General features: G+C 40.4%; 2 protein-coding genes across 3 annotated transcripts; one reads left to right on the forward strand and one right to left on the reverse strand.

Moving 5' to 3' along the window:
* Window positions 1-676: 676 nt before the first annotated feature.
* On the forward strand, window positions 677-4,554 carry LOC106908696 (hyaluronidase-2). The gene is made up of 6 exons (XM_014974850.2): window positions 677-1,231; window positions 1,496-1,744; window positions 1,870-2,016; window positions 2,130-2,216; window positions 3,112-3,306; window positions 4,171-4,554. Exons 1-6 carry the CDS (start codon window positions 677-679, stop codon window positions 4,552-4,554), a joined length of 1,617 nt encoding a protein of 538 aa, XP_014830336.1.
* borcs6 (BLOC-1 related complex subunit 6) lies at window positions 2,109-16,931 on the reverse strand. 2 transcript variants are annotated; one of them, XM_014974855.2, is made up of 7 exons: window positions 16,864-16,931; window positions 14,895-15,487; window positions 14,569-14,758; window positions 14,290-14,472; window positions 12,466-12,629; window positions 12,192-12,275; window positions 2,109-11,584 (listed from the first exon to the last, which is right to left on the reverse strand). In XM_014974855.2, exons 2-7 carry the CDS (start codon window positions 15,474-15,476, stop codon window positions 11,459-11,461), a joined length of 1,329 nt encoding a protein of 442 aa, XP_014830341.2. In that variant the 5' UTR covers window positions 15,477-15,487; window positions 16,864-16,931; the 3' UTR covers window positions 2,109-11,458. The 2 variants fall into 2 exon arrangements, with proteins under 2 accessions (XP_014830341.2, XP_087863163.1); XM_088007037.1 differs by having other exon boundaries at window positions 14,895-15,484; window positions 16,864-16,904.

The following is a 16,931-nucleotide window of genomic DNA, read 5'->3' on the forward strand; positions in this document are numbered from 1 at the left end:
CACAAATGAAATATAGCTTAGGGATATTTGTTTTGACCTAATAATAGGGTAAACGTTGTAGTCAATTCTTTGTTGGATTTATAACGATACCAAGGAATGTGTGACATGTTTTAATTTTGTGGCTAATGTCACAAACATCAGCCACACGGAAACAAAGTTTACACAAATTAGTTTGTATTTTTATATCCTTGAAAATCTGAATTAGTCAAAACTGATGTTAATGATTCTTTAAAGCCTGTTAATGATGGGCTTTAAAGAAAAACACAAATGATATCAATCAGTGAAAGCCTGGCTCATACAAGTCTAATACTTTTTAATGCTTTTTAATATAAGAGGGAGCACAAGATATCCCCAGTGAGGTTATCGGTTTGGTGGAGTCGTAGGCAGGTGGTTTTTGAACCCCACCAAAAAAGAAAAAAATCAAAACTAAATATTGTGAAAGACAAAAATGCCAGCACATCCTTTTTTTTTTCTTATTTTGCCAGTTTCCTCGACCTTCGGCATACACCAAGCTGTGTCACAGAGTCTTCCAGAAAATTAAGCATATCTTGTGATTTGTACACCTGTCACTCCTACTCACCGTTGTTCCATCACTAATCAGAATTGACTTTGTTTCATGACTGTGTTTTCCAGCAACATGATTGGCTGTGAGGGCCTGAACAGATGAGCTGCTTCAATGGCGTGGGCCGAACCACAGCTCCATCCAGATCCACAGCCGCTACCAAAACACACACGGTGCATTCTTCTGTTTTACTCGTCTTTACTCCTGTTCTCGATCGGCTCCTTTGCTAATGCTGGTCCAGCAGAGCCTGCCCGTCTTCCTCTCCTGTCTGGACAGCCTTTCATTATCTTCTGGGGTGTCCCTGACTCTTCCTGTGCCGGTCGCCTAAACCCTACGTCCTTTGGCATGGAACGGGAGGGTCGAGTGGCCGTCTTTTACGAGGATTCGCTGGGTAACTACCCATATTTTCTGGACAAAAACACACCAATCAACGGAGGGATTCCACAGTACACTCGACTGGATGGGCATGTGCAGAAGACGAAGCAAGACTTGGAGGCGGCTTTGCCTGCGCCCCGGTACCTCGGCCTGGGGGTCCTCCGTTGGGCAGAATGGGTCCCCCAGTGGTCAAGAAACCAAGAGAAACAAGCAATGTACCTGGAGGCTTCCAGGAAACTGCTCCGGAGTTTCTTCCCTAAATGGACCCCAGAGGAAGTGGAGAAGTGGTCACGGGTAAGGAAAGGAGGTCAGGAGATGTGGGAGTACAAAAGAGACAGAAAAAGAGTGTAACATTATTTAAAATATGATGTAAGCTGCTGTTACAGAAGGATGGAGGAGTTAATCTCATACTACCTGTCATAGCTCAGGAGTTCCTGACATTTAGTTCTAACATGTCTATTTAAACGCACATCATCATCATGGCCATGATTCGGCCATTTCAGGTGGATAACAGGAATTTATCGGACATTTCTGACAGATATCCTCATCTTGCCACAGGTGGACTTTGAGGCAGCGGCTCAGTCAGTCATGGTGGAGACTCTGCGGGAGGTTAAACGGTTGCGGCCCAAGGCATTGTGGGGTTTCTCCCCTTACCCTAGCTGCTATAACAGTGACCCCGCCCAGACGCAGTTAGGCAATTACAGCGGCCAGTGCCCCCCTGCAGAGATGGCCCTCAACGATGAGCTTCTGTGGCTGTGGAAGAGAAGCTCTGCGCTCTTCCCCCTCCTGACCCTGGAGAAGCGGCAGGTATCACGTCACATTAGACAGACAACAGAATCCACTTCTGTGGACTTGGGGACTGTGTGGTGGTCCGAATCAAACATGAATGTAATTGTACTTGGTACATTGTTTAAATCTATATTTTTCTCCAGGGTGGGACAGTGGCAGCCAGGTCCTTCCTGTCAAGTCAAATAAAAGAAGCACTACGAGTAGCATCGGTGGCTGGAGCAGAGTTTGATCTGCCTGTTTTTCCTTTGGTAAAGAGCGTGTATGTTTCAAGTAAAACTTTCCTATCACAGGTAAGACACACCGCTTAGAAGCAAAACGTCTAGTAATCTTAAAGTGCAATACCATAAATGAAGTGACTAAAACGTACTTTGGGAAAACTTGCTTTTCTTTTCTTTTTTTTAAGGCTGACCTCATCAACACTATAGGAGAATGTGCTGCCATGGGAACAGCAGGAGTTGTCATCTGGAATAGAAGTGAGATGAAAACAGAGGTACTCTATACAGAAGAAACACCAACATGCAACCACTGTGTAAATTGTTATACAAGCATCCCACTTTGGGTATATTCCATATATCACTGGGATTTTATCACAGAGTTGCTCTCTACCACCTTCAGGTCATCAAAAGGCTGACATTTTGTAGCTACGTCTGTATGTTTAGGGCCGTGATTTGCAACCTCTAACCGGCACTATGTTTACCTCCATCCATCTTTCCATCAACTTGCATCCAACTTCCATCAATTTCTTGTTCCCTCCGAGGAGAAGCAGCCCCACGGCATGATGCTGTCACCACCATGTGTTTCCATAGTGTACTTAGATTGATGTGCAGTGTTAGTTTCTCTGGAAAGAAACATTACAGCACAAAAAGTTCATTTTTTTTCCCCTCCCATATGACTAGGATATATTTTTTCTCCATGTTTGCTGTTTCCTGGCTTGTGGCAAACAATAAACTGTAATAGTTCTTATCACCCTGTATACACCGTCCCTGGAATGAAACATGGTGGTGGCAGCATCAAGCTGTGGGGGAGATCAGATTTTTACTTGCAAACGACTGTCTGCTGAGCTATTACATAAAATATATTGAAATTTGTGGTTTCGCAATTATAAAATAACTTGGAGGTTAAACACTTTTGTAAGACACAGCGAGAGGTAATTATTTTTCAAGATTCCAGCTCAACCTGAATCTTTCTACCATTTCGCTTTTTATCTATCCGTCTTCTTTTTGCTTCCAACCTCTTTCTTGTTGCATCATTTGGCGAATCTACCTGAGTGCACTAATCAGGGCCCGTCAAACCTGGTCTTTATAAATCAAACCTGCTCAGCTTGTTGCCTCCATCGTCCTGTATGCTTCATCTGCTCATGCCTAATTCTGCCCATCTGTCCCCAGAGAGAGTGCCAAGACCTGGCCGTGTTTGTCCGTAAAGTCCTGGGCCCTTACGCCGTCAACGTTACCACTGCGACTCAGTCCTGTTCCTCCTCCCTCTGTCAGGGGAAGGGTCGCTGTGTCCGACAAAACCCAGACAGCTCCGCCTACCTCCACCTGCCGTCCCAACCCAGTGCTGCAGACAAGTCAACAGAAAAGGTAGGAAAGTGGGATTTTAAAAGCAACATCTGCATGTTCTCTGACTTTGTGAATTTATGTTTTTATGATGTGGAGCACTTTGAACTGCATTGTTGCTGAAATGTGTTACACAAAAACTTGGCAGATTGACATTGTGCTCTTATCAGAACAGGTGCAAACGTGGGAATTTTATGCTGCTACATCCAACCATAAACAGAAGTTAGCGGCTATTTTCTGTAGGGCTGAAATGATTATTTGGATTAAAAGTGGTTAATTGGTTATTGAAATAATCGTCAACTCATTCAGTAATCAAGTAATCGTTAACTGAAGCATGTAGAATAAAGAGAAGACATTTGCTGAAAAAAAAAACACTTTCATCCAAAGCTGTACAAAAGACATACATAAATGTTTAAAATACAAATAAATACAAACAAAAAAGCTTTTAGCCACAAATGAGGAAGTGTACACTAAAGTAATGCTATATTATTGCATTTTAGGAAATTATTTTTATTTTTTTTAAAAAAGGAATATAATTACTCGTTTATTAGCCTTTTTAATGTACGTCTAATATTGCATAAAAAGGCTTAAGTGATTAAATAATAGGATAGTCAATAAAATTGTCGATTGCTAAAATATTCGCTGGTTGCTTGCAGCCCTAATTTTTTGCTTTGCTTCGACATATAAACTTGTTAATTTCTTAAAGTCCCTTTTTGTGATAATTTCAAACCAGAAAAAAACCCCTAAAGATTCAACTAAGCACGACAAAATGTCAGTGACTGTTTTTTTTTTTTATCTCTACTCTAGATAGGACAGACACTGTAAAATGTAAAAATAATGGATTTAATCTTGGAAAACAAAAGGATTACTTTTATCGTTCTCTCTCAGGCAGAGGGAGCAGAAGCCACCCAACAGCCAGATGCAGAGACTAAAGCGGCTGAACCAGATCCAGCTGAGATCTGGAAAAAGGACTTCCAGTGCCAGTGGTACAAGAGTGCAGATGGGGAAATCTCTGAACGGCAGCCCCCCAAGGATGGCGTGTCTGTTGGAGGAAAAGCTGAAGGAAACACTGGGAACGCGGCGGAGACCAGGACAGCTTCCACAACAAAAAGTGCCTCTGAGAGTTTGTTTAGAGGAAGTGATTTTGCTGGTACTGGAAGTCAAACAGTTTCAGTAGAAACACAGACAGACAGTGGTACGAACCTACTAGCTGCATCCAGCCCCCCGCTGCTTCTGCTGCTGGGGGCTGGATGCTTATGCCTGTGTCCTTAAAATAAAAACTAACCCGGTCTTCATCAAAGAAGGTCTGTGGTGTAAACTGCAAGTACAAATCTCAACAAAGTGCCTTTTAAAATGTCTTGTCTCTGACAGCTGTAGGATTGCTGCTTTGTAGCTAAATTGCTCACTTTATTTTTAACAAGGGGAATTCAAACTATATTTAGAGCAGATGTCGCTGAATGTGCCAAGACACGGTGGTACAGAGAAGGAAACAGCTGTTGTGTGGGCTGGCTATCGAACGCAAAGGTTTATGTACCGTGGCAGAACTTTAGAAAACAGAACCCACACCTCCATCTCCTCACATTTACATTCTTGTTGATCTTTGCACGTCGGGTTGTGTGTGATCTCCTCTTCTCCATTTCCAAGTCATCTAAAAAGACATTTCACGAGTTGAAGGTCAATGATAGAAATTATTTTAAAAGGTTATTGCTTTTCCACTCCTCAAAGCCTGGCACCACTAAATCACGTGAATGATTTTTAAAATCCACCAAGGATTCGGGATTGTTGACGCAGCTCTGTTCAGAAGTTCCCAGGGAAAGTGATAGTTTGGTTGCTTTACCAAAGAAACCCCAGAATCCTGTCAGACAGGCATCAGTCCAGAATTTAAAAGTGGAATCCCACCAGGCGAGGTGCTACGAGAGAGGGATCCACGTTCGCACAGCCAGGTCTCCGTGGGGTACATTCGGTCCGACACATCCCCGACGGTTTTTTTTTTTTTTTTTTTTTGCATTGCAACCCAAATGCAGTGCAGCTGAAAAGACAGTGGGAAACTTAACCCTCACCTAATTTTATGGTGTGGAAAGCTAACATCTGTTAATATAGCGTTAAATCCCAAATGTTGCTAATTTACTCTCAGCTTTCCACACTCAGAGGACGTTTTGCAGTTGATTCCACACCGTATGATGTGAATTTCAGGCACAGTGACCATTACTCCAAATAAATAATTCAATGAAGCCGTCAAACCTTTGGATACCTTTCACTTAAAAAAATAATAATAATAATAATCTCTTCTAAAAGCTTCCACCTTTAGCTGGTCTTCAATTGATTGTATTCACAGCGCTTTCTTTTACGAGCTCACGGTATTTTATGGCTGATCCATACTTTTGTAATTTATGTTGTTAGCATTATTTATATCTTGTCTGTACATAACTGTGATGTATTAAATCTGCTTTAAAAACTGAATAAAAATGAAAGGAAACCTTGTAAAAAGTGAGCTCAAACAAAAACGCAGAAGCATTAATAGATCCTACCAAAGATATTTAGCTGTGTTATATATCTAAAGGATTAATAAATCCATTCATATTCCAGAAATTGTTTTACACGGGAGGTCGTCTCTAATGTCAGCTCACACAGAGGACACATCCATCATGGAAAACAACTTTCAACTCACACTTTCTCCAGAGCTGGGAGTAAACGGTGAAAATGCACTGAGCAAATATTCAAATCAAGGGATGTTCTTGTTCTCACAGCCGTCAATGACTAGTTTATACGCAAAAGTCACAGAATATGAATCTCTGACCTTCTCTGGGCTACAATTTTGACAAATTTGTATCTACAAAAAAATCTAAATTTATAGATGTTACACCTTGTATGAAAAATTGCTGAATTTCTGAGAGCTTTGGCCTCCCCTGTCTGAGTTTTGGTGAAACTACACCAGGACCTTGTTAAAGGCAGACAGAAATGGTGAACAATTAAAAAAGAGAGAGAGAGAGATTTTATTAAGCTTTAAGGTATGAGGCACAACCCATCATTAGATGTGCAAAAGGAAACAATAAAAAAACAGTTTTTCATCCATGTGAGTTGAGCCACAGCAACGAGCCAGAGTGTGTGCTTTGTTATGTTTAAGTAAATGTTATTTTTCTTTTAAAACAAGAAAAATTAAAGATATGCACACAGATACAACTGTATAACTTAAGGGAAATTAATATTACATCATGTCTAATTTCTTTCACATTCAAAACTGCAAACATTTTTAACAAAGCCATTTGGCTCATTTCAGATTAATTTAGAATATATATTTATTTTTCTGTACTAGCTCATTTAGAAAGCTGCTTTTGCTGCTCAAAGTTGGCACTTTTAAACATTTTTGTAGCCGCTAAGCATGGATTTTTAACTCCCTCCATATTTATATACATACATATTAAATACGTTTGTTTTTAGACATTTAACTATGAAGCCATGCAGGCTTCATAATGAAGATAGATATGCCTGAGATCATCTTGTTTTCTCCCCAAACAACTTTATACATGTGATAAAAATGGTTTTAGGATAAAACGGCAGCAAGATCAAGGTGTTATTGGCTTATTTATCATTATTAATATTCAGAATTAAGGCATGGGCTGATCTGAGATCCACAGAGTGTAAATGAAACCATTCTTTGGCTAACTTTTAGTTAATCCATGCTACATACAGTTGGAAAAAACTCAGATCACACCAGGATTTTCCCTCAGGAATCTAGGAAGGGAACGTTTTTTAAAACCAAGAATTTTTATAAAACTTTGGCACACCCTGATGTGTCCTTTGCAAGGACATAAATGGATTTATAACCCACACACGAGCCTTTTAAAGGTCACACACAGTTGTCTGTTAATCGCTCTGCACATATGGTGCATTTAATGTAAACTGGAAAATTTAAATATGCGACGCTGGGCAGAGAGAATAAGAACAGGAGGAGTTTTCAGAGTCGGATCAGGTAAAGGTTCATCAGCTTTGACTTCTGAAGTTCACGGACGATTTACCAAACACCCGGGAGCAAATGAACATCCAGTCTGTCCGTCCAAACAAACCTGACTGGAAGTAACTTTTCTATTACAAAGCAGGGCGGCGTTTTCTGACAGATTGAATATGCTCGATTTCATCATGTAAAGTCAAATCTACCAATCATAAATCTTTAGGTTTAGACTCTTTTGTTGAAAAACCTACTTCTCAGGAAGAGAAAGCTTCACTTGAGCACAAACTGATGATGAACGAACCTCTAAACTGAAGAAGGGACAAGATGTAGATGTTTGCATAATGAAATCGAAATACTTCATGTCTTACTTTTCGCTAATTCCACATGGAGTTTATGTAGATCAGTGCAAAAAAAAAAAAAATAAAAAATAAAAAAATGCATCAGTGTTATCTTCAGAATATTACTGTGCGTGTAAGTGTCAATGATTTATATGTAAATCCAAACTCACCTCTAACTCAAATGTCTGGGCTTCATTTCCCGACGATGAAGACACAAACAGCAAAAGGAAAAACATTTCTGTCATTCTGAGAGTTTGTTTTCCAGGTTTTATTTACAAATAATATTATTAAATAGTAAATGAATGTAGACGTTAAGGACAACAGTGAAATTTGTCACTACAGCCAAAAACACCAATTTGTTACTGACAATTAGAAACTGATTTAAGTTGCAACATCCTAACAGCATGAGAGCATCTCATTTGATTTTACTGTTTTGAGAATGTAACATATTTATTTATTGTGGTTTAAATTCTGAGTCTGATGGAAAGCAAACATGGTGGACAACAACAAAAAAAAAAATAGATAAATGCATCTGCTCTTAAACTGTTCAGATCTGGTGTTAATGATTGTAATAATGGTTTTATATTCAGTTTTACTTTGATTAGTTGTTTGCTGAGATAATTAGTTACATTTTAACCAGGATAAAAGTAACATTTCCACACAAAAAAAATCAATTTACAAAAAAATTATATTGCTTTAAGATGACCAGATGAAATTTTAAGGAGTTTAAACTAATTTATTTTGTGCTTCTTTTTTTCTTTTGGAAACAAGGCAGCAGAGTGACTGGAGTCTGAAATCAGCTCTGTTCAATATTAGTTTCCACTGCAGCTGCAGATCCATTTAGAGCCGACTGATCAACACAAATAAACCGATTCGTATTTCAGATGCGACACCCAGGATTTTTCAGAGGTCAAAGTGATTTTGAACCACGCAGAGTGTTGCAATTACATCTCTGAAGTGCTTTATGAGCAGGAAGCAGTGTTCCTGAAACTCTGAAGATGTTTCTGCTCTTTTACTTGAAGTGAGAGCAGCGTCATCAGGCAGCACTCTCTTGAGGAGCAAAGGCACAGATATACAGAGAAGAAACTTTTATGGCAATTTTTTTTTAGCTTTTTTAGCAGGAAGTGTCGCAGCATTTGCCCAAAAAGCCACGAGCTAGACAACTGTTGTGTGTGCATGCGTTCAGGCCGTTACCACAGAAACTACTTGACAACATATATATGCCTGTCCTCTCAGATGGACGCATCCTGACCCCTCTGGCTTTGCTGTCTGTCGTATGTTTATGTGGACAATATTGGCAGCTTGCATGTTTAAAAGGAACACACATTTTCTCAGAGAGGAACACCAACCTTATAGGACTTTAAAGTTTTAAAATATATATTTCTAATGTGCATTGTTTTAAAATCAAAATTTCAGACATTTTGCTTACTGAAACTAAAGCAGGGAAACGTATCAATTGAAGCAGCTTTATTGGGAACTGGTCAATACTGGAATACAGTTTATGTGAGCAGAGAGAACAGGAGAGAATTACAAAGATAAAAGAAAGATGGCACAAGCCAAATGACACACAATGACATAGTTGAATCAAATCTTTTGCATTCACTGTATAAAACAACGTTTCCCCCCCTCACTGTCAGAAATGATCCTGTTTAAGGTTCGTCACGGTTAACAAAGTTGTTTTATTTGCTAAATTCCAGAATGATGAAAGTGTTTAGCACTTTCTTCAAAATCACAAGTTCGCGTGCACTAAGATTCCTACGACTTAAGGATTCAAGAAAGCTCAAATGATGATGATGTCATGGCTTTGTAAGTTTCATCTTTGGGCATCACATTCATCTGTTCAAACTACTATATGCAAGAACATATAGTAGGAATGTCCAGGCAGCACAATGTTCAGGATCAAAACGGGGTTTTTTGTCTCGGAGTTGAAAATGTTTTGATAAACCCCTGAACAAAAGCTCAACATCTGGTGAAGATGCAGGTAAGAGTAAAAACCGCACAGAGGAAGAAGAACATTAAAAGCCATATTAGTTGCTGTACGCACTCAGAGACAAAGTCCTTAACGTCTGGAGACATGTTGTGTGATTTAAAATCAAGGTTTCACTCAAGTCTTGTAGAAGAAATTTGTGGCAGAGCTGAAAAGGGGCTGGTGAACGAGATGACCTACAAACCCGAGTCACGCCAGTTCTGAGAAGCTTATTAAAAAAAGGTTGACCCAAGTCATAAGATCTAAAAGGCAATGCTATCAAATACTAAAAATAAATGTATGTAAACTTCTGAATTTGAAAAAAGTTCAGCAAAAGCCCAGCCTGGTAAAGATCAGACCGTTTGGTTCCTGTGGAGGTTCTGGATCCTCGACTGCTGAGAAAATTAACAAAAGCCTCCCTGTCATTATTCTGGCTTCTAGTGAGTAGAAATTAATTTTTATAATCCTTACAAATCTAAAACTGACATTTTTATACAGTGTATGTAAAAAAAAAAGTAACTACATATCATTGTATGTCATTTGAATCTGAAGCATTTCATGTTATGAATTTAGTTCAAAAGGTTTAAGTGATGAATTACGAACATGAACGGTTCAGTTTTAACTGGCGGGGAACTGAACCCAGAACTGGTCTTGGTAAGAATGAACTTCAAAACCATAATTTAACACCATGTGTGACAGGCTGTTTGGAGAAAAAAAAAAGAGAAGAACTGGAGCTGCAGTGAAATTTATATTCCCATGAGAAGCTCTGAGGCAACAAAAATATTATTGACTTCAAAATTCAATCAAGTCGGAGCATAAAAAATGATATCTAGCCTGTCGGGCGATGACATCTAGACGTCAAATTGAGTAAAATATCTGGTACTTTTTAATATTTTATTATTTGGACAACGTTCAAAGACAGTTTTAGGATCACTTAAGATTACTCTCCCCGGTTATGTTCCTCACTTCGTCTCTTCGTTTTACGCCGCCGCAGAGGAAGGAGACGGAGATTCGTGGCAGATTCTGGCTTGTTATTAACGAAGCAGATCTGTGATTTAACGGTTGACTCGTCCCTTTCAGGTGATGGGACAGAATCGGAGTGGATAAAGTGAAAGACTCTCGGTACAGATCGGAGTCCATTAGACGGCAGACATTACCGTGACACACAGACGCAATGTTTTGTTTTGGTTTTTTTGTTCTTTTTTTTTTTTCCTGAACAAGCACGCATGCTGAGCAGACTGAATAAATAAAAACATACAGACACACACGGTGAAGGAACCTGCTTGTTGCATAAGATTAAAAAATAGACTTTCTGTTCCAGTGCAAATGTCACCGTCTTCCGATCAGTTTAGTCTTGCCTCTCCAGAGACAGAAATATCGCCCCCGTCTGCGGAGGAGAGGTTAGTGCAATCTGAACCAGGCAGGCTGGACGGATAAAAGTATCACACTCCTCAGACTGCAAGGAGGAACAACGAATGTGTGTAGCCCACCTGCTGCGAGGTTTGTGTTTGTGCATGGGTGCGACCTACTAAGTATCCGGAGCGAAAGAGTTAATTTGGAGGGATTTTCTTCTTGAAATTTTGACAAGAAGAAGAAAAAAAGAAAAAAACAAAAACAAAAAGAACAGCTCATCCTCAAAAGTCGATGCATTTCTTTTTAGATCCCACAACACAAAAACGGGTCATCTTCAAACGGCACACAGAAGAGCTATGAGTGGAAATCATTCAGCATGCCGGGCAGCGGCGGGTTCCAGACTCCTGAGGTGAACTTGATCTTTGCTGCAGTGTGTGTGTGTGCTACCTGCGAAAAGGCTGCGTTTGCTTGCCGGCATCCTTTTTTTTCTTGTTTGTTTGTTTCTTGTGGATGAGCTTTAGGTTGGATCTTTGCAGGTCGGAGCTGTGTTTGGAAGGGGGTGGGGGGGGTTTACTTGCAGATCGCTTCTAGAGCATCCAGGGTGCGTTTGATGTCACGGATCTGAGCCGCCAGCGTGTGGATGGGCTGCATGGAGCGATCCAGCTCCTCGCAACGAGCCATTAGTGTATACATGCCCTGGAGGAACAAACAGAGACATAAAGAAATGAACAACGTTGTGTCTAAAAGTACAGAGCTGGGAAACAATCTGTATCCCTTCAGCTTCATATTTTGTCACATTGTCATCACAAACTTTACATCACATTTTTCAAAAAAATTCCATAATTTTCCAAGTTCTTCACTTTCACCTTAACATATAAAATACAAAAAAATAATAATACAAAAGGGAGGGAGGGAGGGCACAAAAGAGGAGGTAACACAGGACATAAGAAAAGGAAGAAAGGGTAGACAGTAGGAAGAGAAGGAAGGACAAATGAAACACATTCAGATAACAGGATATAGAATAAAGCAAAATGAGAATAAAATACAAGTTTGTGATTACAACAATGTAGCAAACTGGAACTAGTTACAATTGAGAAAATGCAAAACACTTTAAAGGTCTGAAGCTTAGAGGATATGAAGATCCAGTGGCACCTACAGTTCATTAAGGACTCAGTTTTCAATTTAAGCAGATTTTGTTACAATTAACCCACTCAAAATGAAATGATAATCCACCAAGAATCCACTAATCCTTTCTAAATCAGTTCCACACATTTATAAAGACGAGTCACATTCCACGTTTCACCTTTATGCTCATGTCTACAGACTCTCCCAGGCTGTCCACAGAGTCTCTGTAGGTCTGGATGTAGCCAACGCTCAGAGCCGTCATCTGTAGAAATAAGAGTCGGACAGGAAGAAGCGACAGTGAGAAAACAGTACGGCGCACAGAGATTCTGTGTAGCAGGAGGAGAAGAAAGCTGAATGGACATGAGCACCGTCCCTATAAATGATCCGGTAGCAAGCGTGATTCAGTGCAACACACAAACTAAAACGGCCATTGGAGCGTAGCGCCAGCTCACATTCTGGATGGTCCCGTTGAGGCTCTTCATCATCATCTCCACGCTGTGGGCCACCTCCTGGGTGTGTCTCTGGAGGTCCAACAGAACTGTGGGGTCGATCGGCGGGATGTCCGCTGGTCTCCGTGACAACCCTCGGCTTCGGTAGATTGGACCCGAGCAGTCAGCTGCAGTGTAAAACATCATGAAATTAGGCAATTGTACGCAACAAAAGGGATACACATATTCTCTTGGTTGAATGAGTAAAGGTTTAAAATCAACTGATAGCGCCGGCACACCGACGACATGAGGATTATATTTGTAGAAGAACATCGTGTCAAAACATGTCAGAATACAGAAGTCGTCGGAGGTCAGCGGATCTGAAATAAATAAATAAATAAAAGGTGACAGCTTCTTTCATCCCGGCAGCAGCAGGACTTTAATAGTAAATCCTCCTAGTCTAAACAAAGTGAGTCATCCATCTTAATTGAATCAGCAGGTAGAGGGAATGAGCTGCCACACGGGGCATATTGACTGTGTCGCTGCGCCTAAATTAAATGGCTGCTTTGGCCGTCACTCTCATCCGGGAGCAGTCCGAGAGCGAGGAGCGGCGCCGCGGCGTGTTCCTCCGTGAAATTTAAACATGTCAGGCTTCTGCTAATGGACCATCTACATTAGGCCAGGCTGAAAAACTTCAAAGGACTGATTTATTCCCGGGATTAGCCTCATGTCGCCTCACAGCTCTACGGCAGGCCAAACGCCGACAGTCATCCACCGATGTCATCCATCACAATGCCTGGCAAAAGTGTTCACACCTTGTGACGTTTTCCAAATTTGAATTAAACTTGTTTAACAGAGATTATGGGCGACAGACCGACACACATGCTTAGGTAATTGCAAAATAGACAATAGTTTCTACATGTCGTCTTACGTTTTTTTTTTTTTTTATCTATATGGGACTGCAACTAACAATTATTTTGGTTATCAATTAATCAATTTAGGCGATTAATCAAATAAAAAAGTTGGCACAATCTGCCAAATTCTGATCATTTGTAGCAAATGATACATATTGAGAGAAAAAAATCCTTCGAACATCAACATATTACAAAAGTTCAGTCGCAAAATAGGAAAAAGCTGATTTGTTGACTAGTTTTTTGATTGATCAATTAATAATTGGATAACAAAAGGTTCCTTAATAGGAGATTTATTTATTTTTCCCCACAGATTTTATGCCAAGTGAAGCTAAAACGATGCCACTTTAGTTCTGGGTAGTGCATATTTACAAAGTTGTTTTTTTCCATCTTAAATACAAAATGTGTATATTTTCTGTAAATATACACATTTTGTGTATCTGTGTTGTTCTTTCAGCAAACAGCCTTTTTACGTCGATTATTAACTTAGTTAATTATTTCAATAATCGATTCACCATGATTAATCTTATCAATCAATATAAATCAAATAATTCCCACAGCATGATGCTGCACTGATGCAACACAAAGTGCTGCGCAGCTGTAAAAGGAAAGTGGAAGGAAAATGATGTTCAGTTCTCAACTCGTATACAATTAAGTGAGCTGTGAGGTTGTCTTTAGCCCCCTTTACTCCAATTCCCTAAAATGCAGCCTTATCAACTTCCTTTTGAAGCCATCCAATGAGTAAATACACCTGTGTGGAATTTAATCACAGGATAAATATAGCTTCATATGTTTCTTAGAACCTTGCTAACATAGGTTCAATCTGGACGCGTCTCAGGGCGTCGTCTTTAAAAACGGTTTAGTGAAATTCCATTTTTTTAGCTTTTAAATGATGTTAATGAAACAAGAGAAATTGAGTTTTTAGAATTTCACGCACAATCACTGCAGTCCAGGCTGGGCTTGGAGCTCATTTTGATCTTCTGCTCCAGGTTCTTTGTGATAAAGTTGGTGAGGTCTCCTTCATGGCTGACCGTCCCTTCCAGCTCCAGAGCCGAGGAGATGGTGGCCCTTCGGCCCTCTGACTGCCCGCTTCTGCCACCTCCCCTGGCTCCTGGACCACCTGGGGGGTAAAAAAAAAGCACAAAAGAAAAACAGTATGAAAAAATTACAGAAAGCACCAGACACTACATGTAATCAAACTGCGACTGAAACGTACCTCCGCAGGCTTGACTGATTTCATCCAGGCTCTTGCTGTCCTGCATCCCCCGGTTGTTCCGAACCCAAACCTGGGCCATGACGTGGGGAGGGCATGGGGTGTCGTCTGAGGTGAGAAGAGCAGGTTGAGGAGTAGAAGAAGAGGAGGTGGTACTGGGACCGGGGGCTGAAGAGGAGTAGTGTTGCGAGGGCTGCAGAAACAGGTAAGAACGGGTAGGAACTGATAAATGGTGATAATAAAAACTGGATTCTGAGACCAGTCTGTAAATCTCAACTCCTATTGGCTCAGCTACATTGTTTTTGTCCTTAATCCTACTAACCACTTACCTCCTTCTTTGCCCTTCCTCCAGTGTTCCTCCACCTGCTCTCGTTCTTCTCGTCCGTCTCCATATCCTGCTTCTCTTTCTCTCCGTCCTCATCTTCCTCTCTCCTGTCGAGCCTTCTCTCTTCACTCTCAGCCTCTGTCGGGTGTCTTTCTGCAATGTCAGGGCCTCCCTGCTGACATACGTCTGTGGGCTCTGCATGCGGTGCTGAATCCCACATGAGAACCAGATCCTCGGCCTTCGATCCCTCAGGAATGTCTGTGTCTTTGGATTCGGAGTTTCCTGTTTCTGCGTCATCATGAAAAGAGAGGTCTACCACCTGGGGACCATGTAATGACAAGCTAGATGTTCTCTCGTGTAGATCTGTCTCAGTGTCTAAGTTGCTTTCCGCAGCGTTCAGTCTGTTTGCTGTGTCAACGTGGTTCTCGGTTCTCCCGTCCATCGACTCCGCTCCGTCATCGGGTAACCTGCTCCCGCCGTGTTTTACCGAGACCGGCGCGTGAGGGCCGTTCTCCAGAGAGACGGGCGTCGCCACCCCATTAGCTGCTTCTGGCACTTCTGTGCCAATAACAGGGGAGAGACTCATCCCTCCCTCTGCTGGTGAAAACAAGAAAAAAGGTGCTAAAATCCTACATAAGGAAAGACTCTGCTTTTAAAAAAAGCAATCAAGGGGATTTCAATGCTCTAATGTTACTCTATCAACTGTATAAACAGCTGTTCACTTAACAAAACACACCAATTGCCTTGAATAAAAATGAATGCTTACTTGCATTTTTCATAATTGCCAAAAACAGAACATGAACTTATAGAAATATAGTCTGATAGTAGAAAAGCAACTTGACTGGAATAAAAAGAATTTAGCAGAAATAAGAGTTTTATTCGGAAAATTGGACAGAAGCAAGCAGTAATTGTAGTTTTCAATAATTGTACAATATATATCCTTCATAGAATATTTGATAGGGAAACTTTTGTAGTTGATCTGTGGAAGTCTGAAGTTTGTTTCTGTAAACTACGTGACAGAACATTCATTTGGATAAATTCTGAGAAAACAAATTAGCTTTAAGGAAAGAACTAAGTTGTGATGGTTCTTTATTTAAAGAGACAATGAAGTGATAAAGTGCTCCTACAGGATATTCTGATAACGATGACAAATACCTTATGTGGTTTCTTATTAGGAGCAACATGGGGTTTCCTGTCAACAAAATAAAGTTAAGTGACCTTGTAATCCTGCTATTCTTGTATCAGCGCTCCATCAAAAATATTTTTGAAAACTCAGGTTTGGATCATTTTGAAAATGACAAGTAGTTCCCCCCAGTTGTTCTAACTTTGAAAAAATACCAAACGAACATTTCAGTTTCCACAGCTGCGTGCGGGAACCATGTGATCTTGCTCCTTGAAAGGAAGTAAACAAGCAAAGTCAATAAAAAAAAAAATTAAAAAAAAATCCACCCGTCAGGATTATGACAGAGGGTTGTGTCACTGCATTTAAATGCTGCAGGTCAAGATCAGATGACCCACTATTTAATTTATAGTCCCTAAACATGTCCCCGAGTTTCTACACACGTTTTAAATCCAGACGTTAACATTAACCAAAACTGCAGACTCCTGACAGCCACTTAATACACTAACATATTAACGCTAAAATAACTGGTGCTCATTAAACCAAATTGGTGTTATTAATTGTATTTGTTTTACCAAACTACGAAGCTTAAGGACTTGCCATGACACACAAAGTGAGATATAAAGGGAACGAGTCTACCGTTGGTCATCGGTGAGGAAGTAGCTGCGCTGCTGTTTTGATGCGGCTAACATTAGCTGCTAAGGCCTCCGACTCACAAACCTGAGCAAACCTGATTTGATTCAACTGAAACGGTTACAAAGCGGGATTTATTTTAGCCTAATATTCAGACTCATTTCGTAAATGCATCAGTTAGCGACGCCACAGGCCCCAATTTATCGAAAGAAACACTCACCAGAGCAGTTTCTATCTTGTAAGATGTAAGCAACAACCGAGTCCGATCAATATATTGTTCCCCACAAC

Source organism: Poecilia mexicana, unplaced genomic scaffold, assembly GCF_051168715.1.
Source record: "Poecilia mexicana isolate PSO_F unplaced genomic scaffold, ASM5116871v1 scaffold_7, whole genome shotgun sequence".
Lineage (NCBI taxonomy): Eukaryota > Metazoa > Chordata > Actinopteri > Cyprinodontiformes > Poeciliidae > Poecilia > Poecilia mexicana.